Source organism: Argentina silus (genome assembly GCF_951799395.1).
Source record: "Argentina silus genome assembly, chromosome: 4".
Taxonomy (NCBI): Eukaryota; Metazoa; Chordata; class Actinopteri; order Argentiniformes; family Argentinidae; genus Argentina; species Argentina silus.
Window position 1 is genome coordinate 1,988,756 of NC_139658.1, and position 25,087 is coordinate 2,013,842.

General features: G+C 46.5%; 1 protein-coding gene across 1 annotated transcript; it reads right to left on the reverse strand.

Annotated features, from left to right (window-relative positions):
• Positions 1-71: 71 nt before the first annotated feature.
• ncoa3 (nuclear receptor coactivator 3) lies at positions 72-25,087 on the reverse strand. Its single transcript, XM_083668625.1, has 24 exons — positions 25,009-25,087; positions 12,005-12,079; positions 11,184-11,233; positions 9,705-9,809; positions 9,340-9,500; positions 8,050-8,150; positions 7,663-7,837; positions 7,320-7,511; positions 7,021-7,107; positions 6,755-6,898; positions 6,419-6,566; positions 5,635-6,200; positions 4,444-5,435; positions 4,238-4,364; positions 3,755-3,979; positions 3,426-3,641; positions 3,167-3,278; positions 2,911-3,082; positions 2,358-2,729; positions 1,990-2,199; positions 1,605-1,866; positions 1,230-1,410; positions 741-987; positions 72-537 (listed from the first exon to the last, which is right to left on the reverse strand). The coding sequence occupies exons 4-24, from the start codon at positions 9,788-9,790 to the stop codon at positions 526-528; spliced, it is 4,788 nt and encodes a 1,595-aa protein (XP_083524751.1). The 5' UTR covers positions 9,791-9,809; positions 11,184-11,233; positions 12,005-12,079; positions 25,009-25,087; the 3' UTR covers positions 72-525.

Consider the following 25,087-nt stretch of genomic DNA (forward strand, 5'->3'; position numbering starts at 1 on the left):
CTTTTACATAGAAGCCTTCTGGTAAAGTGCAGCCATAGCTAGTTGTACCATAATCCCGTCCTGTTTATTTATATATAAAAAAAAAAAAAATCCATTCCGTCTCCCAGCATTGATGCTGAATACTGCATGACAGCTCCAAGTCAAACACACACACACATATACACACATATACACACACACACACACACACACACACACACACACACGAGAAAGCAGGACCTCTCCTTGAAGTTAAATGCCGCTCTATCCAGACAGAAGCAAGCCCACAGTGTGTAAGGGTACGGGGGTATTCATGTGTTTGTCTTTGTTCCCCGGTCTCTGTCATATTGAGTCTGTGTTTTCACTGTGGCCTGGCGAGTCTCTTCCACACAGGTGTGAGGTGAGTGGAGCGGTCCCTGGGGCTCGGTCTGTGTAGTTCCCTCTGGCCAGCCCGTCTGCTTGCTACCGAGGCTGCAGTCACACAGCTGGGGAACTGGAGTCCCTGTAGCCCTCATAGTGAGGGGCTGTCACTGCTGCCACGCATCCTCAGCAATACTTCTGCAAATGGCAAAACAATGGAGGGAGAAATGTTACCAAATCCACAACCAGAGAAAAGAAGAATTCGCTGAGGAAGACAAATGGCTATTCAAAAAAGGTAAATTCGGTGCATTTATAGAGAATAGTCATTACATGTCAAACGCTTAGCTTTGTCTGTCTTCTCTATGAAGATACATAATACAATTCATACACCCCACGCTTACCTGATCAGGTCCCATTGGCATTCGGCCCATTCCCATGGAGTTCATGCCCATCTGCCCTTGCATTTGCCCCTGCATTTGCCCCTGCATCTGTCCTGGCATTTGCCCTGGGATCTGTCCCGGTATTTGTCCATGCAACTGGTTCATCTGTCCTCCTCCAGTACCACTGCCTGCTCCAGGACCGCCCATCATCATGGGCCCAAACTGGCCCTGGTTCCCCTGCTGGGAGAACTGCTGCTGGGGGTACGAGCTGTGACACAAGGAGGGAGAGAGAGAGGTGTGTGGGTACTACAGATACATGTGAAATGTTAAGAAGTAAATGGAACATGAAATCACTGAAAACACTGCTAGTAGGAACAAGTAGATACAAATGCCATAAAGAGCTACTATATTGATAAAGTTATATTGAAAAAGTAAGTGTTTACTTAATTGGTAAGTGGTCACTGCATTGGTATATAAGGTAGAGTTTTCACTGAGGTGTAGCAAACATACCTGTTCCTTGGCATGCCGGCCTGTGGCCATCCTTTCATGTCAGCTGACTGGTACATGGGGCCACCCTGTGGGTGCTGTTGCATCATGGGATTCTGAGGCCCTGCCATGCGCCCTGGCATCATGGTGTTGGGTGGGCTGCTGCCTGTGCCTACGAACGAGGGGTCGCCCTGCTGGTTTATTCCTATAAGCACAGCCAAAGAGTCAATAGTAAATTCTGTGCATTTATTGCTGGAGTTCAATAGTTAGTTATGTCCCCTTCTAGATAGGATATTGCACTGTGAAAAGTAAATGTACACATTTTTGGTACAGATCCTTCCCTTCTATAATATGTACCCCCAGCTAGAATGGTGTGAGTGGGTAGACGGGACAGCTCACCATAGTTGCCCCCATAGTTGAAAGGCTGCTGTCCTGGCTGGTTCAAGGGGGGTCCTGCTATTGGGTTGTCCATGCCTGTGGGGGCGGTGACATTAGGTGGGGGGCTGAACCCCCCTGCTGCAGCCTGCTGCTGCTGCTGCTGTTGTTGTTGTTGTTGTTGCTGCTGCTGCTGCATTAACATCATCATCCTCTGCCTCCTCATCTGCAGGGTCATCATCTCTCTGCTGCGCTGGGCCATCATCTGAGCGTTAAGAAACCCGGGCTGTAACAAGGAGGGAAAACATTCCTTACTGAAAGATGACTGATTTGGGTTCATCTGTGTTGTATGTGAGATAGTCCGCCCCATGGACTGCTGCTTTGGAGATGGGTGGGGGTGATTACCTACCTGGCCACTCATTCCAGGCTGCATTCCAGGCTGCAATCCAGGCTGCAATCCAGGCTGCAATCCAGGCTGCAATCCAGGCTGCAATCCAGGCTGCATGCCAGGCTGCATGCCAGGCTGCATGCCAGGCCGCATGCCAGGCTGCATAGCTGGGTTACCAGCAGGAACGTTCTCCATCTTAATCCCCATACCCTGACGGGTTTGGTTCATGAACTTGATAGAGAGAAAGAAAAAATATGTTTTTATAATTTCATCTGCGCCTCTAGAAGCCTTTTCAAGTATAGAGTGTGTTCTTTCTGGATTGTATAGTATCTGCTGCAGCTCTGTGTGTTTGTTCTGATGTGCGTGCGTGTGTGTGTGTGTGTGTGTACCTGTTGTCCCTGTAGTCTCTGTTGCAGCTGGAGCCTCATGGGTTTGGTGGCGCTCATCATCCTGGGTCTCATCATGTTGGCGCGGGGGTGACCCATGCCTGGGAAGCCCCCTGGCTGGCTGATCTGGTTCATCATGGGGTTAAAGCCAGCAGGGGACTGGCCCTGCATGGGGTTGCCTCCATAGGCTGACTGCATGCCCATGGAGGGGGGACCGGGGTACCCATGGCCATACAGGGGCTTCTTGTCCATTCCCATGGAGGTGTCAGGCCCAGGGAAGGGTTCTGATGGGGGCCGCTGCCCCTGGCCCTGCACCTGCGCCTGTCCCTGTCCCTGTCCCTGCTGTGGCTGCCGTGTCTGTGGAGAGGCAGGAGTCTGTGGAGAGAGAGAGGGAAAGGTGTTAGGTTGCGTGTTGACAAAGCATCATCACAGCAGAGTTTTGATATTGTGAACACCATTAGACAGTTCCTCTCATAGTGTTTCACCATCTAAAGAGTATGTTTAGCTGCATAGGATTGCAGGTACACCTGGTGATGTGGATGTCCTCATACAGTACCTGGCCTACGAGGTCAGGAATGCCCAGAGCACGGTCAATCTCCTCAAGGGCAATGACATCAGCGTTGTTGAGCAGAGAGTCCAGCTGGTGCAGTAGCGCCTGCTCATCATTATGCCCCTCGCTAGTGGATGGGGGCAATAGCAGCTCATCCAGGGGGTTCCCAAACTGACGCCTTGGACATAGCAACAGGGAAGGGTTACACATCAATATTCTGTTTACCTGCATGAGTGTGTGTAAGAGGTGGAGGGGTATTCACCTTTTTGTGGTGTTCTGTGGTCCCTCCATTCCCATTGCACTGTCAGGCCAGGAGGGAGACTGGGGCGGAGGGCCCTGGCCACTGAAGGGACCCATATTGACCTCATTGGAACCTATAGAGACATCAATATGAATTATGAATACTTATACACGACTACACCATAAATGAACATGTGGTCATATACACACACAGCCTTACGAACCTGTAACCTGACACTTGCACACAGACAATGACAAACACACACAAACACACTACATACCCATTTCCAGTTGCAGTTGCTGCTGCAACATAGATCTGGTGTTGCCAGGCAGACTGTTGGACCTGTTGACCATGGGGCCTCCCATCATGCCAGGGCGGCCCATAGAAGGTTGCCCTGGTGCCCCAACAGGACTGCCACTGGACCTGGGCATCCCCCAGTCCCCTGCCCCTGCCATGGGGGGGCGCTGTGTTAGCCCCATCCCTCTGTTCAGACCCCCTGAGGAACACACAGTGAGAACAGTCTGGTTATGACTACAGAGCCAGACTCAGTATTACCATTACAACCATGAGCCCAAAATCAAACCAAAGAGAAGTAAGTGAGTTAATTACTTGTGGCACCGCCCCGTGGTGGACATCCCATGCCTGGGTAACCGTTGGTCATGCCTGGGCCTAGCCTGATGGGAGCCTCAACGTTCTCCTGTTTGATGAGGGTGGGACAGGGGACGTTCCTCCTGCCCGCCAGCCCTCCTCCACCACCAATGGGCTTAGAGTCCACAGACAGAGCTCTCTGGTAGGGCCCTCGCTGGGCTGGAGCCATAGGTCCTCTCTCTCTGTCTGGAACACACAGAGAGGAGAGGTCACTTACTACACAGCAAAGTAAAACACTCACGCTATATACACAAGTGTGAGGTTTGCTACATGAAAGGTTTAAAAAAGGATGTGCATCACTCTGTGTTACATGCTGTTAAACACCTTCAAAATACCCTGGACAACATTTTGACACATGGACTGATCAGTCCCTAATTTACCATGAGCTCTGCTATACCAGCGTATTCAAAGTGTGGCATTCACAGCAAGATATCCAAAGTTTACCATGCAAACTGTCTGGGCCATTCCCCTGCTTGTTTCCCACTTGATTTCCTGCTCTGGAATCTGGCTCTGGATAAAACCCGGGGCTAGAGTTCCTGTGACTTCCGAGGATGGTCTCAAGGGTCTCCAACTAGCAAGAGAAACGTGTTAGTAAAAAAACAGGGGTATATAGAGACTTCTCTGACAACCTAATGAAAAAATGTCCCTACCTCATCAGGAGGCTCAGTCTTGACCTTGCTCTCGATGGGGTTGGGTTCTGAGGTTGTGACGCCTGAGCCTGCCCCCTGGGGCCCCCCCCTCCCCTCCAGCTCCTCCAGTTTTGGCTTGACATCTGCGCCCACTTTGGTGTCATCCTTGTTGAGGAGGTAGTGGAGGAGCGCATGGGTCTTCTCCTTCTTGGGACTGTGCTGCTCCTGCTTCACTTCCACGCCTCTGGGGCCTGATCCAGGCCCGGCCTCCGGCCCCCCACCCTCCTGACCCAGGGTGGACTTCCCTGTGGCCTCGGCCGTGATGCGAGCCACCTCGTCTGGGGTGTTACCATTTTGCAACAGCTTATGGAGGATCTTGTGCTTCTCCTGCAGGGACTGGTTGGCAAGGTGCCCAGCTGCCCCTGAGGAGGACACCGCCCCCTGGCCCTGCAGACCAATCGCAGCTGTGGAGGAGGACACGCCTGTGGAGGAGGGGCTGGTGACACAGACCATGCCCTCCTTGGCGTCAGGTCCAGAGCCAGGCGGGGGGTTGGGGGGCACCAGCTCCTCTGTAGGGGAGGTGAGGAGCTGCAGGAGCTTCTTGTGGCACTTGTTGTCAGGGACTCGTCGGTTGGGCTCTGCCCCCATCGGACCCTCTCTGCTGGCCTGGCTGTCTGGCATGTCTGGGGGGCCCTCTGTGGTTGGGGTGTGTGGATGCTGCTGCTGTTCCACTCCACTGCCCAGTGAGCTGCCTGGGCTTTTGGAGTCAGTGTGGGCTGGGTGGCCTGGTTTAGAGGGACCCCCCTGACCCACCTGGCCCTGCTGGGTGGAGTTGATACTGGGGGAGCTTTCAGGCTTGTGTGGGGGTGGAGATGTAAGGGCTGAGGGGAGAGAGGTGCCCACCCCCTCACTGATGGCCTGGAGGGCATTCAGGGAGCTGCTGGAGAAACTAGTGCCCCCTCCTGAGCCCCCGGGACCACCTGTGTGACTGGAGCTCATGGGAGAGTGAATACCTGCAAGACACACACACACACACACACACACGTGAGCAATTCTTTGTGGCACTAAATACTATAAGCTACAAAGAACTAAGTGAGTACCCTGCAAGCAGTTTCTATTATGTAGGCTGATGGTAAAAGCTGAAAAAAGTGATACAATGTACTGACATTCTAGAACGCATTCTGGCAGAAATAAAAAAAAAAAGTCTCACACCTCCAGGTGAGAAGGGGCTGGCGCCCATCTTGGGATTCGCCCTCACTCTAGGGGAGCCTATGATGTTCGGCTGGGAGGCGTTCATGCCAGGGCTGCCCTGGGTGGGGCTGTTCATGTACCCTCCTCCATGGTAGCCCCCTCCATGGCCCTGCTGCTGATGCTGCTGCATGCCAGAGTGGCTCATCTGGTTCATCTGACTCATGGAATTCATCTGGTTCATGGAATTCATCTGAGAGTTCATTTGGTGCATGGGGTTCATTTGATTCATAGAATTCATCTGACTCATGTTGTTCATCTGATGCACTGGATTCATCTGATTCCCCTGATGCATCGAGTTCATCTGGTGCATTGAGTTCATTTGATTCATCTGGTTCATGGAGCTCATCCTGTTGCCTCCTCCGTAAGGGGGGCCACTTCTCTGCCCCATGTGGCCCTGCTCACCCATGCCGTAGCCCCTGTTCATGCCCGCAGAGGGGCCCATGTTCATCTGGGGGTTGGGGTTGTTGACCCCCATGCCCTGGGGCCTCATCCCAGCCACCTGGTTGGTGCGGTAGCCATTCTGCTCTCTGAGAGAAACAGAGGGACAGACATGAAACAACATAAAATCAACACTGTAACGTCCTAGTGTCTAGTGGGATACTCAAATCAAAATCAACCTACACAATTTTTACTGAATCTGTCGCTAAACCTAAGCTCTCAATGTTATCTTCAACAAACATGGTTACTCTAAGCAGGCTGATGCTGATAGTACAGCTGTGAGTGCTCCAAGAGGACAAGCCCTCACCTCTGTAACAGGTGTGTGGAGAGGAAGGTGGGCGGCTCGTTGGAGTTGTGGTTGCGGCAGATGTCGCTCCTGGTCTGGGCCGTGACCGGAGTGCCGTCTGAGAGAGAGAAGCGGTAAAGCGGCGTCTCGGCATGGCCGTGCAGGAAGGCTGGAGGAGAGAGAGAGGGAGAGTGAGAGAGTCTTTTCTCTGTAGAGTTGTTGAAAATGAGTCCTAGCTGTAAATGCTAAGTAGAAGACATCTGTGTCTCATTTGCTTTGCAAATCCTCCAAAAAGATAGTATAAGTCCTGATTTCTGTATGGACAGTAAGAGGGTTGGGCAAATGAGAACGACGTACCCTCCTGGTAGTGACATTTGTAGGACCAGGGCTGGCCCTCGCTGCGATGGAGGAACATCTGCATGCAGCGCCGTACCAGATCCTCCCAGCCTGGACGCATGGTGGTGTGGAGAGTACTCTGTTGCTCAATCTCTATCAGCTTACCTGACAACACAACAACATACACAGGGGTCACGGTAATGCAGTTGTAATAGTGTCCTCATTTGCATTTGATCAGACAGCTGGGTCTAATAGAGAGTAAGTACAAGTGTTTATTGTAGTCTCACCTGAGAGCTCATGGCGGGTGCTGAACCTCTCGGTCCTCTCCACTGCAGTGACACGGCGGGCGACACAGATCATACACGACTGCAGGTCTGAACACATAAGCAGAAGACAGTCAGTCCCTATAATCCTTACCTGGCTCAATACGAATGTTACTCTCATTTCAGTCTGATAAGCCTGTAACAAACCTATTGCGATCCATGAGAAGGGGAAAGTAAGTCAGCTTTACAGAGAGACACCCAAAGGCCCTAGTAAATAAATCAGAAGCTGTTTGAGACAGATGTTCCATCTGGCTGGCTCCTACCTTCTCCCTCCTCCATCATGGCGCGTGGCTGTGTCAGGGCGAAACACTGCATGGTCTCATAGCGCTGCCCGCCAGGACCCTCCTCAGACAGCCCGTGGTTCTGACCGTGACCGTACTTCACCAGCATACGACAGTTAAAGGTGTGGCTCTTCTGCCTCGGCGCCTCTCCACCCCACGAGCCACCGTTGGGAGCTAGCGGAGACATACAGAGGATTACTTCAACACGGTGCAATGGGGTGCATGTGACCTGCGACCCATGTTGCATTTTATCCCACTTAATACAAGTGAGCTTCATGTGTAAAGTGTAGTTAAATGTGTGTGTGTGTGGGTGTGTGTGTCTCACCGTTGGTCTTGGGCAGGTTCTTGTGCAGCACTTCCCTGTCCTCCTCATGGAGGATGTTGTACACACTGGTGTTGATGAGCTCCTCCTGTTTGTACTGCAGGTACTGAGTCACGTTGTCAGAGACAAACACGATGCTGCCCTCCCGGTTCACCACAAACAGGAACCCATCCAGGGCCTGAGACCGAGGAGTGGGACAGAGGGTTAGAAAAAGATTAATTGACATTCAAGAAATTAAGTTATGTACAATCTGTGCCTATAGCTGCAATACCCTACATTGAGTTCAATCTTGCATGTCAGCATGTTCAACAAGACAGCCAATCTAATACAAAGACGTAATCTAAATCAAATTGTGCTGCCTTTTGACCCCTGCCCTGTCCCCAGGTTGACCTGTAGCAGCAGTGGGCCCAGATGGTCCTTGTCAATGACCCCCTGCCCAGTGGATGACACGTCTGCCTTTTGGACGTCTTCATCGCTGCACGAGCTCTTCCCTGCAGAAAGGACAACCGAGAGTCATTTTACAGTACATAAGGTGGGTTCAAACATTTCAAAGCTAGTCACATACATTGAGGGATGATACACAGCGTTACACCATCATGACAGGAGGAGGAGTAAAAGAGACATCTGTTCACTCTCATAAAGCTTTTTTTTTTTTTTTTTAAATGGGTTTTGATTTCAGGCTGTACGACAAATATAGTAACTATTTCAATGATGACTTTCTATAGGCATTGTATAGCCAACTAGTCAATGAAAACCAATACTACTAATCGCCACCAGGCAGCAGCATGACCAAAGTTTGCACATTGGTTAAATTCATTTTAAAATCAAGATGTGGTTGGAGTGACACATTCTGTGAAGAATGAGAGGATTTTGGACAATTTCATGAGTGAGAGTTTGGAGAAAATGTGTTTTGGTATTTCTTATGAGTGTATGCTGACTGATACAACTATCTAACAAGATTTAGAAAGGAGAGAGGCGCAAAGACAAGCCAGAGAAGGAAAGGGAGAGTACAGGCGAGAGAGAGGGGTGTCATTGACTTCTTGTAACTATGGCAACCTGGCTGCACAATGCTGAGACCAGCAGCAACCAGCTGTGGCCTTCTGGGCAGATTCCAACCCGCTCCCTTCCCTCTACCCGTCTTCTACCCGTGAACTGTGTGTCAGCAATACCAAAGATGATGCACGTAGCCTACCAGAGGACTACATGGGCCATGAGCCATCACCACATGTATTATAATTATCCATAGCCATTTCAGATCTGCAAAAAGGTGAGTTAACAAGTAGGGAAGTACAGTAGTGATGGAAACGATTTATGGGACTGGAATGGATCCTCTGTCCTCAGAGACCCCCCAGTACTCCCACCCTCCTGTTCAGTGTCATCTGTCTCCCAGGCTGGGCCTGCCAGTGCAAACAGACAGATTAGCCTGCCTGCATGAGCCTGAGCTTGCTGCTGTCACAGCCTTGAGCCTTCACCACCACTGCTCAATTACTGGTGTTCATTTCCCCCCAAACACTAACAAACAACCAGGGAGACAGGCCATGAACTGAACACAGCTTCATGATGACTCACCATTGATTCAAGCCTCCTCCTAACCATGTGCTGAGAAAGTATCACACCTGACAGACATGCCTTTTTCATTAGGCTGATATTAATAAAACAAAGTGTTATGGAAGCTTGTACCTTGCTCTTTGATTTGCCTAATCTGCCGTACGGTCTCCTTGAGGATGGCACACTTGTCTGGCTTCACGTTGAAGCTGTCGATGTTGCCAAGGTTGGCAGAGATGAGCTCAGCCAGCTCCTCGATGTACTTACTCTCCTGCTCCCTCCTGCGCTTGTCACACCTGCAGGGTACCAGGGAGGGGTTACAGGGGGGATACGGTCAGATATGTCACCATGACAAATACAAGATGCTGACATCACAAAACTTCATATACCAAAATATACATTGAAAAATAGGACACATCTAGTCTGGAAAGAGACTTGACAGACAGACACCTACACAGAGCTCCCAAACCTCATCTCCCCCACACCAAACACTGACTCACCCCAGGCCTGGTGTGTCACAGGTGGACAGTTTGCGTTTCCGATCGGAGCACAGCGGCTCCAACAAGTTCTCCCCCACTCCACTCATCCTCAGCGCATATCAGCACCTGGGATACAGACACAGTTAGTACACATTAGGAGGGGTTGGAAACAGCCTGAGAATGAGATCCATATCTACTGCTCTACATTGTAGGCTAGCCTACTCTGACTTACTAGTGTAGAGCTTTAGTGTACATTAGTGTGGAGAGATTTATCCTTCTGAGGGTGCTTCATTCCAGACGTTTAACTCATTCTACAATATTGCCCCACACTAAAGATGGCCTTAAGATCAGGGGATTTAAGGAGCCACCTACAAATGATTTTCAACATCAACGATGTTAACATGATAACATCCTTATTTAAGATGGAGGCAATGTATCCTGTAAGGATATCCTGTAAGTCTCCTTTCATCTTGTTTGATAGGAGGAGAGGGTGGGTGGTGGTGGGGGGGGGGGTCTCATCTGTTCCAGTGTGAGGAGAGACTGATGATGATGTAGTGATTTAGTGCCTCGGGGGAAATGGGTCATCCCACGTTCAGCCTGCTGCTGCTGGCTGCTGCCTATCCCTCCTCCTGCAGAGCAGCACAGCACACTGGATATGCTTCTAGAACATTCACAGGCACAGGCATGTATTGGCACAGGGACCGGGAGTAGGAGTGAGACGAATGCTAACTACAGTCCCAGGTACATCTCTGCCAACCAGCCAGCCTGGCGACTCAGAAGGAACACTGCTCATTGCTGTTGCCATCCAAGTCCCTCCACTAGACACTGTTAAATTATCTTCTCTGGTTTTTCTCCACTTCACTCCTCCTCTACCCGACATCCTCTAGTGTATCCGCTGTCCCTCCTTCATATACACTCCATCCATACCTCCCTCTCTCCCTCCATGTGTGCAGTGGTGCTAGGAGTGGGGACCCTGCCCTTGTTTTCCTGTTCTGGCCTTGCCCTGTGTCTGACCCCCTCAGGGTTCACACCAGAGGAAACCACTGCAGGCTGTCTCCAAGGTCACTGCTTTTTCCCTTTTCCGCCCCACAAAAAAAAACTAAAAAACATCAGAGTGCATTGTTCCAACACAGACGCACGCATACACACACCCACACAAGGTTGGGCGCGCACTCTCACACTCACACACACACTCTCTCTCTCTCTTTCTCACAATCTCACCCCACGGTATGAGCTCATCATTCCTGAGCGGAAAACTGCAGAACGGATGGGAGCCGTTACGCAACCCCAGCCCCTAAATTGCAGGCATGGACGTGTATACTAGAGCCCTAACTCCCAGACACACACACACACACACACACACACTCCTAGTCATAAATCTACACTGCCTGCTCCCTGCCCCTCTCCTTTTCACCACTCCTCTCCAAATATGTCTGTCCCTCTACAACTCAGTCTCCCTTTTTCTCCCTCCCTCCTTTCTTTTTTTGTCTGTGCGCTCACCTCTGCAGCAGTGGAGAATGATGACATCAAACCTCATTCAGCTTCACATCCTGCAACAGAGACAAACACACCAGCTGCTGAGTGCTGCTTGAAGGCAATGATAGAGGAGACAGACAATCATAACTGGGTAATATAATCATGAAGAATCACTTCTGAGCTCTATGAATAATGAGGAAGAGGGTGGGTATTGGAGGCTAGGCTATGACAGGGAAATGTTTTATTTCCTTGTATAAATGTTCTCTTTGTAGAGAGTCTGCCAATCAGTGTGAGGTAGTGAACCATTTTAGGGTGAGCGTTTCCCCGTATGTTGACAACCATATTGACAAGGCATCAATCAAACTGTGCATATGTGCAAGTACACAACCATTTATTTGTTGTTCAATTCAATGTCCTCTACTTTTTTTCAGTGAGGTTTGCTTTACTTTACTTTGAAACCTTGCTGTGAGTATCCCAAAGAGACCAATACTCTGGAGAGAAAACAAACAATAAAGGCTCTACTCTTTTCATTTGAGAGAGGCGGCGGCATTTGAAAAGCAGCCCACCACAGATGAGTCACGACAGGCCTGGTGTTATGCAAATGCCCCTGAATCAGCCACTTCTGACAATGTGAAACTTGCCCAGAGATAGTGGAGGAGCTTGTTGTTTGCACCATCAGGTACAGAGCAGTATATAAAGTGACAGGAACAGAAAGTCATTAGTGATATAAGGTGTCCTCCACAGTTGGCTGAAGCAAACAGGCTCAGATTGAGATCGATCATCAAGGTGAAGCTAGTGAGGGGTGCGTGTGTGTTGCTTCTAGAACACTTCTCTACTGTACTCACCTTTGCCTGATTGCATCCACTCCTTGTTGAAGCTCCATTCAGAGTCTACAGCCTCCAATGTCTCAGCAGAACGTCCTTAAATTAAGGAGAAAAGAGATGTTCACACACTGTATCAAACCTTCATCAATCATACATCATATAGGCCATCATCATCAGTGAGAGGCATTCTAACCACATCAACATATTGGGAAATGGATTATACCCAAACAAACAGTCTGAAAGGATTGTATTTAATATCAGAGATTGTTGTGGCAACATAATACCAAGAAGTGCATACTGCATCAGATGCCCAAGAACATATAAACGTGCTTTGGTATAATCCATTCCCCATTTCTCATCGTGAGAAATGCTCACTGAGACAGCCATGGCAAGGAAGTATCCCATTGGCTGACTAGTGCAGGTTGGAATGGAAACTACACTCTTTCACTTGCTGTGCTACTTTTTAGTAGAACTTCATGGGAAAATTGTGTCTAAAAAGAAACAGGAAGCCACAAAAGATAGCATCCTGTTTGTGTCCTCTCACTGTCCCCTGCGTCATGACTTCCTCTTCCTGGAAATGTGGCCAGTGCTGGCCACCCATCCACCATATTTACATCTTCTGTTTATCTGCGCTTTTCCCGCTCCATCTGCCCCCCTCTCAGTGCTGTTGGCTGTCAGAATCACTAGTAGTTCATAGGCCAAAACAAGCGCTCCCAACCGTTACATGACCCCCAATGGGGAGACAGGTTTTGAAGACATCTCAAAGGAATCACTCTACCACACCACTTGATGGACCAATTTCTTTCTAAGATACATCGGGTCAGAACTCACTGACATTCAGACATATATATTTGTACCCTTGGTCCCTTGAAAAAGCACCTTGCAACCTGTGACATCTTAACTTCCACATCACCCCCCCCACTCCATTGCAGAGTAGGCTATACCTGCATTATTCATAGGTCCGCTTTCTGCCTCCACACACACACCAACAACGCTTACTTTCTCTAATGAAAGTGTGTGCTCGACCTTAGTAGAAATGCACCATGTGTGTGCCTACTGCCTATGGGATCTCCCTTCACACAGATCACTGATCAGACCCAACAGGCCTCACACTACACTGCAACCGAGCTAAGGGTAGAACTGAATAATTCAACAGAGGGGGAGAGAGAGAGGATGACTAAGAATGAGTGTGTGCTGCTTCAAGCCAACCACAGTGCCAAGACTTTCCAACTCCACTTTTAGACAAACATAACTGCAGGTGGGCAGACGACTGAGCAAAAATAACCTGGATATACAGTTGACAGAAGTTTAGAGCCGTGCCGCCAGTGTGTCGATGTCGCGGCGGCTCGCGATGACACCAGTGAGTCTTTTTTTTCAGGTCATTCACCTCGTCAAAACAACCACCAGGAGGCATAGTTTAACATGATGGATATGTTTGAACACCTCACATTTGGAAAAGGGCTGTTGAGATGAGTTATTCGAACACCTCACATTAACTCATTGTGAAACAATGTTTCTCAGTCAATTTCCGTTGATTGATTCATGAAAGCTCTCATTTCAATCACAAATGTTCACGTGCAATGATGAGAATAAAACAATCTATCTTTTCACTGTTTTACTCCCCGCACAGTATCAGTTATTTGAACACCTCACATTCCGAAAAGGACAAATTATTGTCTGATCGGAGAAATTCGAAACCTCCATCCTGTGCATATGACCAATGAACTTTTTGAATAAACTCACTTAACTCGACTATTTATATGACTGTTAGTATAGCCCTAATATACTTTTAATTCCAAATTCCAAGTATTAACACGTACTGTATTAGACCGGCCCAATCTGCTCAAATACATTTCAATAGAATTAGTGGGGGGGGGGGGTGAATGGAATATGTATAACAGTCATCCAATATGCTGTAATAGAAATAACGCCATGCTCATAACAAAAATAATCGTCTTCCCTAATCTTGAACGGCACCCCCCAAATAGGCAATGGCTTTATGATAAAAATGTGCGCACAAAACAAGATTACATTATTGTATCTGCTACATAGCCTACTGGTGATAGTTGTTCTCAGCTGCATCAAACAGATCTGTGTCAATACAACAGAGATCCGAGCGAAACAAATCTCACTGTTGGCGCATTTCTGTTTACAGACTAAGTTACGGCTGATGTAATGTTGATGGGGGAAGGTCATCTTTTCCATTACAATGAATGTGAGAGAACGCCATGCTCATTGCCTGCGCAACATATTTCGGAGAAAATACATGGCTGCAGTCGGATGAACCCTGTAGCCTATATTGATGATGTGTAAATCGCATATGTATTCATTTGCGTTGAGAGCCTCAGGTATTCAGTAGTCAATGCCATTCCAAAAGGCTGTTTGTATTTGCAGCAATATGGAATTAGCGAAACCAAGGCGAATACATGCATGCTATCGTAAAATGTCCATTCCAGTCGACTGTACAGGAAAAAAAGACACGCCTCTGCTGTGGAAGACATTAAAGAGAAACGTGACCAAATTAGTTGTCAATAATGGTTGTCATTTTTTAGGAAAACGGCCTCTCAATAGTGTCCTATTAGTCACCAAATATATCCGACTCTGCCTCTCTCGCCAGAGAGGAAAACCCAACATACTGTACTTACGCATGAAAATTCCTAACTTCATTCTGTTACATTATTAAAGCACAACTAGCGATTATTCATGTTAGGCTGCACTAAAACATTTCCCCGTTTCTCTGCTGTGAGAGAATGTGTGATCTGCAATTCATGAGCTGCTATAAGAAACTTGATTTTGCCAATCTACATGTATCTAATAAGGCAAAGCATTCTCTTTTCAAACAGGCTTCACAGCTCTTCTCACCACCTTGTGGTGGCTTTCGGCAGCACTTCACACCACGTATACAGTATGCGGTGCGCCGGCGGCTTTGAAGTGCAGCGACGGTGTGTAGGGATTAAACCCCTGCCAACTGTACAAGACCGACAAGAGGCACTGGTACGCACACATGCACACGCGCACACACACACTTCGTAGAGAAGCCTGGGGGCTGGGGCAGTAGACTTCAAGATTCACACTTTTCCAAAAAAAAAAAAAAAGAAGAAAAAAAAAAGGATCAGAGGAGAAAGGGGAAAAATGAAGGGAGATGACTGGGGTTAAGACCAAGAGTATGATTAACACAGAGGGGGGGTAGAAGAAGAGACGCAAAAAGGCGAAGTGAAGGAAGGAGAGGGAATAAGATGGGGGAGGAGGTAAAGGAGCATATGGGGAGAGAGGAATAAAAGAAGAGGAGGAGGAATAATGAGAGGAGGGGTAGGAGGAGGTGTATGTTGGGCAGAGCTCCAGAGCTGCAGTGTCACTCAGTCAGGACCAGAATAGCGAGGACATTCCAGCAGAGCCTGAAATAAAGCCTGTAATCTGAGCTCTGTGAGACGCAGGCCAAATAACAAACATGTCCCACCCAAAACAATCACACACACGGGAAAGAGTACACTAAAATATCAAAAGCATCTTTAAAGTAGTAGCGACATTTGGGGCCAATATCTGTTCACAAGCCAAGAAAGACCACCCCCTAACCCCCCCCCCCCCCCTCCCCCTCCACACACACACACACACAGTAATAAAGAAACAAAAAGGCGTCTACTGGAGTTTGGGACATCAAGTGCAGAAGGAAACAAGAGGACAGAATTACTTCCTGTTTTTCTTCAAAGAACACCCCACCTCCCCCCCAGCACACTTAAAGCTATTTGCCAGTTTACAATAGAGGCCCAGACAAATGTAGCCTCAACACCCTCCCACATCATATTCTATAAGCTGAGGCCACATTTTGTGTGTTAAGCTGTAATTATACCTAATAGCTATTGTTAATGTAAAAACACACATGATTCTCGTGAAAATGTGAGTGATTGAGACAGAGGGCAGCCCCTGGGACAGAGAAAGACGATGCACAATGGGTTGAAGTGCAGGGGAACAGACATATGCCTGGCATGTGTGTACATGTGCAGACTTCTAAAAAGTTAAGGAGTAAAAAGTCTAAGAAAGCCTCCATTATCCATTCTGAAGCATACTGGCAGCTCCGAATTCCAGCCAAGCCCTGACTCAAGGAAAGCATGGGGGGGAAGAGAGGAAAGAAAAAAAAACAGGGGAAAAACACTAACTCTCTCTTCTCGCTGTCTGCACTTCAGGGAAGGACAGTCTGGAGTAGAATTGGATCTAGCTGCACTCACCAGTGTGCATCCTACTAAGAATCGCATGCTGGCTCTCTAAATATACTAGTTTTGGTTCAGAAACTAGCCTCACGGAATTGCTGTCAGCTACCCTTGCCTTTCCTATTCCCACTCCCAACATTCTCTCAGTGAAATGGAAGGGGGAGATAGTACAGAAAAAAAAAAAAAAATAGTAAAAGCTAGAGAAAAATAAATCACGCATTTAATTCCTCTCACAGAGATCCAACAAACTTTCTTTTCTATGCGTGTGCACTGCCAGAGCCTCCCCTAGACAGCAGGAGTAAAGGTTTACAGTGGAGTTTTAACACAGCCTTCAGTCTCATGGAAAAACATCTCACATTAGGATAAAACACAGCGTTCAAAGCCATGATACTGACGCAGGGAGTGAGAGAATAGAGGAGAGAGAAAAGAGGGGGACTTGGCAGAGACTGAAAGGAGGGAGTAGAGACTGTAGTAGACAGGAGGTTAACAACCTCACCTGTACACCTTAATTTATTGCTTACAGATAATTGTAACCAGGGGCTTGAACAGGGAGGTACATTGCAACATCACAGGACATTCAGATAGAAATGTACTGAGCAGAACAATTCAAGCAGAATCATGTCAGCTCTGTTTAGTATATTTCTATCTGCAACAATTCACAGAACATTCATCCTGACTTAAAGAAACAAAACGCAGGTTGAAAAGTGGGAGTGTGTGTGTGTGTCTTCTAAAAAGGTATAAGTGTGCACACACACACACGCAGGTATTTCAAAGCAGAAAAGGAGCAAACATTCAAAGCACAGCTTGAGAGCATTCCCCTCCTTTTTCCCAGATTCACAGTGGCACCACACACACATAGCTAACATACATGCATCTTCTCACGCTTTAATTTTTCCCTCACACAAAACTGCAGAGTGGAGGAAAAGGAGGAGAAATAACTGGAGATGAAGACAAAGAAATGACAGATTCAGCTGTGCGTGTGTGTGTGGTACAGAGAGAGAAGTCCTGCAGGAATATCTAGCCAGCTATGCCATCCATCATTAACACACAGACAAAGAGCACAGAGAAGAGACAGGACCCACGTGCGCACACACACACACACACACACACACACACACACAACAACCAGTCAAACTATTCACACAAACAAATAGGTAGTAATGTCATAAACCACATAACATTAACTTCCTTTTCAGTTCTGTTATTAGCACCCCCCCCCCCAGCCAAGAGAAAACCAAGGCAGTGGCTGTATAAGTGTGTGTGAACACACAGGGCTAATATTATGGAAATTAGTTAATTAATCAATGGCCAGAGAGCCTTTTATCTTGCAGCCCAGACAGCCAAGCCTGGTCTGCCTCCCTTCTACCAATTCAGATACATCAGCATTTTCACACTCTATTGAAGAGGATATGGAAAACACGGTGCACATCATCTACCTTGTGAAAAAGAGAAAACCTAAAGCACAGCAGTTTCATTTCTGAGTTAAGAAATTCTAACAATGAAAACAACATTTTCTATTGAGAGAAATGTTTCTAGTATGTATACCACCCGCATCAATCAACAGCTGTGTAGTTAACTGTGCCACTTGGGTCAAAAGCTGAGATTCATTTCAGACCTTAGCACGGCTCTGCCGATTTCCCTCTCAGTCTCCCTCCCATCCTCCCTCCCTCCTTCCATTTCTCCCTCCTTCCCCTCCCCCTCCTCCCTCTCATGGATCCATGGAGTAAACACAGGAAGAGAGCGGGCTCTGTTCCACGCCAGAGCTGGGCGTTCCTGCGTAGCTCCTGTGGGGTCAAAAGTTTAGCGTGGTTTTAATTTCACCTTTCCTCAGCCAATCGCAGCGCCACACTGCAGCAGCTGAACTATGACCCCTGCAAAGAATTCCACTCAAAAGAAGGTCTGACGCCAGTTTCCCCACTATACCACCGCCCCCCCCCTCCCTTTTTTTTCCTACTACCCCTTTTCTTTTTTCAACCAGCCAATCTCATTTGTTTGAGAACTTACAGGGAAAAGAGAATACTCCTGACTATACAGAGGAACTCAAACATGGTCTACACACATTATTGGTTTAGAAGAATAGAATACCTTTTGTCTTCTTCAGAGAATCCAATAGCAGCTCTATGCTCTAATGAGCACAACACTGAATTCCTCCCAAAAAACAGCAGCACATGAACTTGATTAAACATATGAAATTAGGGCAATCTATTTTCACCATAACATCTCCACTGGGGGAGGTAGATTTCAACACATAGATTCAAGTGAACGATCAAACCTCTTAAAATAAAAATAGACAATTATGAAAAGCTACATTTCTTCTTGAGATTCAAAGAGGATCTTCTCAAGCTGTCAAATAAATCATCTTTACAGTATTTGCAAGTTAATTCTTAACATTGAAATCTACATTTCAGATTTTCTACATTTCGTATGACCATTGCATTAGATCACCCATGAAGAAAAGCTCAATAGTGACAAAACAATGATACTTTATTTTTGAAGAAGATCCCAATTCACTAACCAGAATGTCCAACACTAGTGGACTCCCCCCTCTCTCCTTCACCCTGGACCCCCCTGTAGGTCCGGCTTTGCACCCACCACACCACATGCTGTTCAGATTCAGGTTAACACTATTAAAAGCGTGTTTAAATGACTTATGAGGACAGGGTGGATACAAGGGGTCACAAGGACTAACCATTGAAAAGGAGGGAGGGAGGGGGTGTTCTGCTAGGCAGGAGAACACTTAAGAAATCCTCTCACAATCAAAGCTCTACTCATTGGGCACAGTGTACACAGACCTGCAGCGCAGCGGTGCTCTCTAACAATCCTAGTGTGGTTGTGTTTTTGTCTCAGTGGCTCACTCTGCTCCATCTGCTGGGTGATTAAATGACATTAGTCATTTTGACGTTTTTAAGCTGATATAACATCCTGGTGATGCACAATGTTATTGCACAATGATTCAAGTACAACATTTTTCATTTAGGTCAAAGTATGTGTATTTTGGGGGACATATTCTATTTTCTTAGCTCCTCCTAAAACGATCGCCCACGTGCCGTGACGTATGACATTTCATACAGCTACAGAGCTCTGAAGTGTGACGAGGCTAGCCTGTTTGTATAGTTAGCGCCCAGAGTCAAATATAACCCTCCGAAACCCTTTCACCGGCTTCTTTGTGACTAAGTCAGACAACCTTTCAACACATTTTATAGATCTGGCGATACTTTCCCAAATAGCTCAGAGTACGACTAGACTTCCTCTGTGGCTCAGTTGCATAGCGCTAACAACGCTTAGGTTGGGGGTTAGATTCCCGCTGGGACCATATATACTGAAAAATGCATGCACTCACTGCAATGTAAGTCTCTTTGGATAAGAGCGTCAGCTAAATGGCATATTATATTATTATTATATTACTTCACCACTTGGTGTATCTGTTCTTTGATTATTTTTTTCAAGAAAAGCCAGGAAGCAAAATGGCTGGCGTGGGCATTTAAGCCTTAGAGCTTATCAAGGCCCTCACAGAACCAAACAGCATGAGCTGCTCCAGGGAACTGATGAGCCTATTCCAAGGTAGATTCAAACACAGTATTCAGTTCAGTCAAGGGAAGGGGAAAGCATGTACAACAACCGCCCACATTTCTGACAACCAGAAGCAAGATCCTGACAGTCAACTGACACTCATACTAGTAAGGAAATTGGGAAAGCTTAGCAAACTGAGGCTGAAAAATCAACAACCATGATGCAGAGTGCTCTCTAGCACAGACCTACTCACAATCTGGAGTATACACCTCCTCACCTGCAACTCTGTGTGAGCCTATTCACCTCAGGAGAACCAACAGGTGAGTTTTGCAAAGAGACCCCAAGCTCTCACCACCCATTTGACAAGATAGAGGATAAAGGCCATTTGCTTTTGCTTGCATTTTAAATGGAAGCTTTACCTTTGACCTGGGTTGAAGTCAGTAGGTGTCTCTACAAGAGTCTACATGTTGCCGATGTTTGATTGGATAATAGGCATAAGGGTTTAGCCTCCCAGTGCTGGGTTCCTCTTGGTCAATGTAAAGTAAAGAATGACCTTGCAGCACTTCATGAGCCCTGGAAATAGGCAACTGACATTTCCAACATGGAAACTTGTTGTACAAAGTTGATACCCAAGTTTCCTACTCAGAGTATCAGAATCAACCAATAGGAGGATTGCATGAATGGCACATTATTACTCTGTCATGGCGTTTCCACCTAGACTTCATCTATTTACCCAACATCACCTCCATATTAGCTTTAAACCAATAACAAGGATGGAAGCAGGGAGGAGGAGGACCTAAGTGTTTCTAAACGTGCTTACCGCATGGAACACTTCCTGAATTATCATGCCCATGTCACTTAGCCTGCAGCCAGACAGAATAATTTGTTCCACTGTCAATAATAGCCTGTAGATTATTTAGAAGCACAAAGAAAAATTAGCAAAGTGGAAAGCAGTGCATTGTCTGTCAATAGTAGTGTCAGAGGCATTCTGGAGAGTCACCCATCAATGTCCTCAATGTTCCGTAAGGACTTGTTGACCAACCAACACAAAAAAAACGATCCAAGGACCAAGAAATTGGAACGGCAAAAGGACTAGTACAATATATTAATTATATCCAAAACACCCTTTTGACTGCAGGGCCATTTCAAAGCTTGGTTAGTAGAATCCATGCACAATCATGCTACCATCATTATGCAAGTGAGGTGCTGAACAAAATGGGCTTGCTACTGTGTTTCACTCTTAGATTGGGTGTCTCCTTAGGAAAATATCACAAACAAGGGTGACATCAACGTCACTGAAGAATGGGCAGAAGTGAAAGAGAAGACATTTTTTCCATATACACGCCCCCCCCCTCCCACACACACTTGATTTTTATTTCAACCACAACCCACAACTCTATTCAAGTAAGGCGACTCAGTTATAGAAAAAAATAAGATTACAATAAATTAAGAGTTCTGTACTGGTGTTGACACACTGTAGTAAATCTGAGGTCTGCTCGCTGATCGACCCAGAATAGCTGGGGCCTCTCACTTAGGGGTGGAATTCTGTGTCACTCAAGACTTAACTCTCCTCCGAGCTGTGGAGGCAGGGCAAATGTGGGGGAGGAAGGGGGTGGGGGCGAAGGGGGAGGGAGGGCAGAATGAAAGCAAGGTGGCTCTGTGGCAGTTGAGAAGTTCATCCAGAACTGACACACTCTCGCTCTCTCTCTCTGTCTGTGTCTGTCCTCGCTCCGTGACTGACTGAGAAAGCATCTGGTAACATTTATCTCACAAACCAAACCTTTTTTTCCTTCTTCTTTCTTTTTTTCACTCCCAACTTTATAAAACCCTAACCCTAACCAAAACACAAACACGGTATTGCTAACATTTTACAATGGTAAGAAAAACGGGGTAGGGAGCTAACCTCCCATTGGCTTGTTCAGGTGAACCCGTTTTACGAGCATTCTTCAGCCGAGGGAGAGAAAGTAAAAGAGGGAGGAAAACAGAGCTGTGCACCCCCCTTCTCTAATAAGCCATTCCCTCCTTCATCCAACCAGCAGTGACTACAGAGAACTAACTGTTCCAAAGCCTTGCTGGCTATAAATTGGAATTGGGTGCAATGATTGCTTCAGGCTGCCCGTTTGGCTTTCATAAGTGTGCATGGCTCACATATGGCTGCATTACCCCTGCATTTGGGTATTACCTCAGAGTTGAAGAAGAGGGGAATGAGAGAATGAAAGAAGTGACTCCAAGCAGAGCCAGACTGCAAACAGCATGAACTGACTGAGAACCAGCTATATCACTTCCTATGGAGAAAAAAAAAATATCTCTCTCGCTCTCTCTCTCTCATCCTTGTTGAATCAACCAACTAACCGGTTGTTGTGGCCATTTCTGAAGCTGTGGGGTTTTGACTCCACTCAGGTGTGTCACGTGCATGCTGACAAGCACATACACAGTTTACTGTCACTGTATGAATGACTGAGATTGGTGTGTCGTCAAAGAAACATGCTTTACACAACTTGCTCTAAAAAAATGTCATAGGCCTATTTCAGTGGTATTGACCATGAATAATATATTCTTATTTCCATAGGATCACTGCTAATGCTAATATTTGTGAGAGAGTCAGTATTTTGATTTGTTAGACCACATCCTTTAGGCTCATGAATAACATGCCTAACTATAAATCTAATTACAAATTATGTTAAAATGATGTTGTAATCAAGACAAACAATATGAAGAGCATACCTATAGTACATGGTAAGAAGGAACCATTTACTTTATTCAAATCCGGCCCCCACTACCTCTCCTCTTATCCCACAAAAAGGTACAAAGGCCAAGGAATCACATTTCAATTAGGGAAACAATCAGGCTTTCCTTTCAGCTCAGTGTGTCATCAAGAGGCTTCCAATAGCAACTGCTCTCTTCTCCCCCACTATTAATCTTGCATTACACACACACACACACTTTCCCTTCATTTACTTGTCTCATGACCACCAAAAGCCACTCTTTACGAAACCTATTATCTCACATGGTCTCTCTTGTACTCACACACACACACACCTCTGACGACACACTAAAAGAATGCCATCTATTCAAACATCAATGGAGAAAAAAATGCAGCTGACAGAGACAGAGTGTCTCAGTTATCAAAAAGTGCCTCTCTGCCACACAAAGGGTGATGAGGCATCCATTTATTTTTCTCACTTACTCTTTCAACTGGTAAAAAAAGTAAATACATTTCCCAGAAACTGAAGAGTAACTCAACAATAGAACTGGGCATTCTAAAATGGCAAACCCTAAAGTGTTACTGCTGGCAATGCCACTGATGGGCAACAGAAACAAACACACACAAACACAATATCAGTATGCAATCAATACGCCATGGCAATCAATTGATTGGTTCATCTGCTACAGAGATTTGCCAGCACATATAGGTGTCCCCACTCCCATGAGAAAAAGTGATAAGTTAATGAGTTATTGAGAACATAGTGGCAAACAGACAAAGACAGAAAGCCATGCATCCAAGTCACTTCTTCACCCCATCTGCAGTCAAAGAATCCTCCCAAAGATTGATTCATTGTTAACACAGCCTGACACCCTGTGTGAGGGAGAAAGAAAGGAAAAGATAAAGGAAGAGAGAAAGGGGGGCTCCATTTGCCAAGAATAGCAGAAGTTCATTGGGTAGTTTCCCACAGTGGTCACTATTCCTCCTGCTCCACATACACTACACACACCAGCTAGATAACTCAACAACCAACACCCAGGCCATAAACAAAGTCACCCAAAACTGTTTCCCTATCCCTAATCCTAACTGAGACGTCAGGTATTGGTAGTGTCGGAGGAGCGAGATTTTCTTATTAGACTGCCAGCTCTACAACATATGATTGAATGATTAGGATCAACTGAAGGTAACTCCTCATCACAAAGGGTATTATTTCACCCAAAAATTCAACAATAAACACAGCCATCTACCTACAACATTCAGCAAAGAGATTCAGCAAAGAGATTTTGTGTGAGTATCAGCAAGGATGCATGTGACTAACATGTTCTGCCCCCAGGCAAAGACAGACTGCACACCTAGACCTGAACCATTAAATTCAAGTGACGTGACTCACCTCTCCATTGTCTGCAGAAACACATGAGCAATCTCTCGAAGAATGCACCCTTACTGTCTCAGAAACTGAATGCGTAGCATTCAGACAAGTAGTTCGCTGTCTTTTTCAAACCAGGGTTCTGTGAGCACTGTAAACTCTCACTGACATATCATGCAGTACATTTTCTCACTTTCTCTGTCTCAGCGGGTGCGCGCACACACACACGTTACACACCAATAATTTCAAACCCGTGAACTTGAATGTGGTGTCATTACTCTTTACTGACTTGTAGCGTGAGGGTTGTAAGGGTCGTGGCCTGACGTGCGCGTATCCAACCCTCCCCTTTCCGTTGCACGGCGTAGTAGTGGGTCATTATCCACCGTTACAATCACAGATAGCTACTTAACCTACCACGGGTGAGCTATAAATTACAGCAAATGTGTGAATTCTCTCAATTTAGCTCGACCTACTAGGCAATAGGCTCGCTGTCTTGTCTAACACAATTTTGGTTGTAATTCAATGGCTAAGTGTGTTGACGATATCGCGATTGACAATGTTGCCAAATTCCGGGCGGAAACTCCTGTATCACAACAAAGCTACAAGGTAGCCGAGTAGTTCACACACTATTCAATTACTGGAAAGAATTCCTGGAATTAAAGCTCTACGGAGGCTACAGTCATAATGTAACATACGGTGCAAATAGCAGGACGGCTCCGGGTTAGGGGCATCAACATTTGATTTTTTCCGCTTAGAATGAAATAGAAATTCAGGCAACTTAAGACGCATTATTTGATCCAGGAAAGTTCATAGAAATAGTTACAATGCATCATACAATACTCAATACAAATGAGCTCGAGGAGTTCACTCATGAGCGAGATGGAATCGCTTCCGAATGTAGCCTGCCTAACCATTATCACTCGGATAAACTTTGGAACAAAGATGAGCATATGAACAACCTTCCATAACGTCCACACGAATTGCAGAATGAATCAACCAAAATGTATCACGGGCTTGCATCATCATAGAGAGACACACAGCACAGAAATCCCATAATAAACGAACAGGCACGGATCTACAAGGTGGGTTGTTACGGGTGAAACCACTGCCTGTGAAACGATACGGTACATCGGATCAGTAACTGGAGAAATTGCCACATGTTTAAATCCCCATCTGCGTTATCCACAAATCATTCAAATCACTTTTAAAGAAAAGCTTAGGCTACTATTAGAAAACTCACCCGCTCCAATACATTCATTGAGTACACCAGTTTCTTTTTGTTGCCCCTATTAACTCTCCGCCATCTTCAGCACGGTGTT

Coding starts and splice junctions, on each gene's coding strand:
- ncoa3 (XM_083668625.1), bottom strand. CDS start 9,790: ATGAGTGGAGTGGGGGAGAACTTGTTGGAGCCGCTGTGCTCCGATCGG. Junction 3,980..4,237: donor TGGCCCAGACAGTTTGCATG/GTAAACTTTGGA, acceptor TGTGTGTTCCAG/ACAGAGAGAGAGGACCTATG. Junction 3,642..3,754: donor ACCACGGGGCGGTGCCACAA/GTAATTAACTCA, acceptor TGTGTTCCTCAG/GGGGTCTGAACAGAGGGATG.